This window comes from Penaeus monodon, chromosome 31, assembly GCF_015228065.2.
Source record: "Penaeus monodon isolate SGIC_2016 chromosome 31, NSTDA_Pmon_1, whole genome shotgun sequence".
Classification (NCBI taxonomy): Eukaryota; Metazoa; Arthropoda; class Malacostraca; order Decapoda; family Penaeidae; genus Penaeus; species Penaeus monodon.
Window position 1 is genome coordinate 28,508,045 of NC_051416.1, and position 449 is coordinate 28,508,493.

General features: G+C 46.1%; 1 protein-coding gene across 1 annotated transcript in view; it reads right to left on the reverse strand.

Annotated features, from left to right (window-relative positions):
* LOC119593154 (calmodulin-A-like) overlaps nt 1-449 on the reverse strand; it is a gene marked incomplete at its 5' end in the record, with an annotated part of 72,638 nt that overhangs the window by 4,372 nt on the left and 67,817 nt on the right. Inside the window, 1 exon segment of the mRNA XM_037942120.1 lies at nt 110-245. Within this exon segment, the coding sequence (XP_037798048.1) occupies nt 110-245 (136 nt within the window).

Sequence of the window (449 nt, forward strand, 5' to 3'; positions counted from 1 at the left end):
CCTATCCCTGCCCCCTCCCCACACAACCCCCCATACATGCACAAAAACACCCACAACCACACACAACCCCTCCCCCCCCCCCACACACACACAGACGCCCTTTACGTACTTGAAGGCCTCCTTGAGTTCGTCGCCGTTGCCGATGTCCTTCAGCTTCTTGCTCATCATCTGCAGGAATTCGTTGAACTCGATGGTACCGTCGGCGCAAGTTTCCACCTCGCCCACCAGCTTGCGTAGTTCCGTCTCTGCAAAAAGGAAACTTCCGTTAAATAAAGTTCAGTCTTCTTTGAGCTTCGTATGGCCTCAGTTACAGGAAACTGTTTCATCATAAAAAACGGCGTTTCTTAGATTTTTTTTTATTGTGTTTTTATATACTAATCAAGCTTTTTGTGATACGGAGGGAACGTAAAGATTTATATCTTGAATAGGTTACATGACTTACAGATACT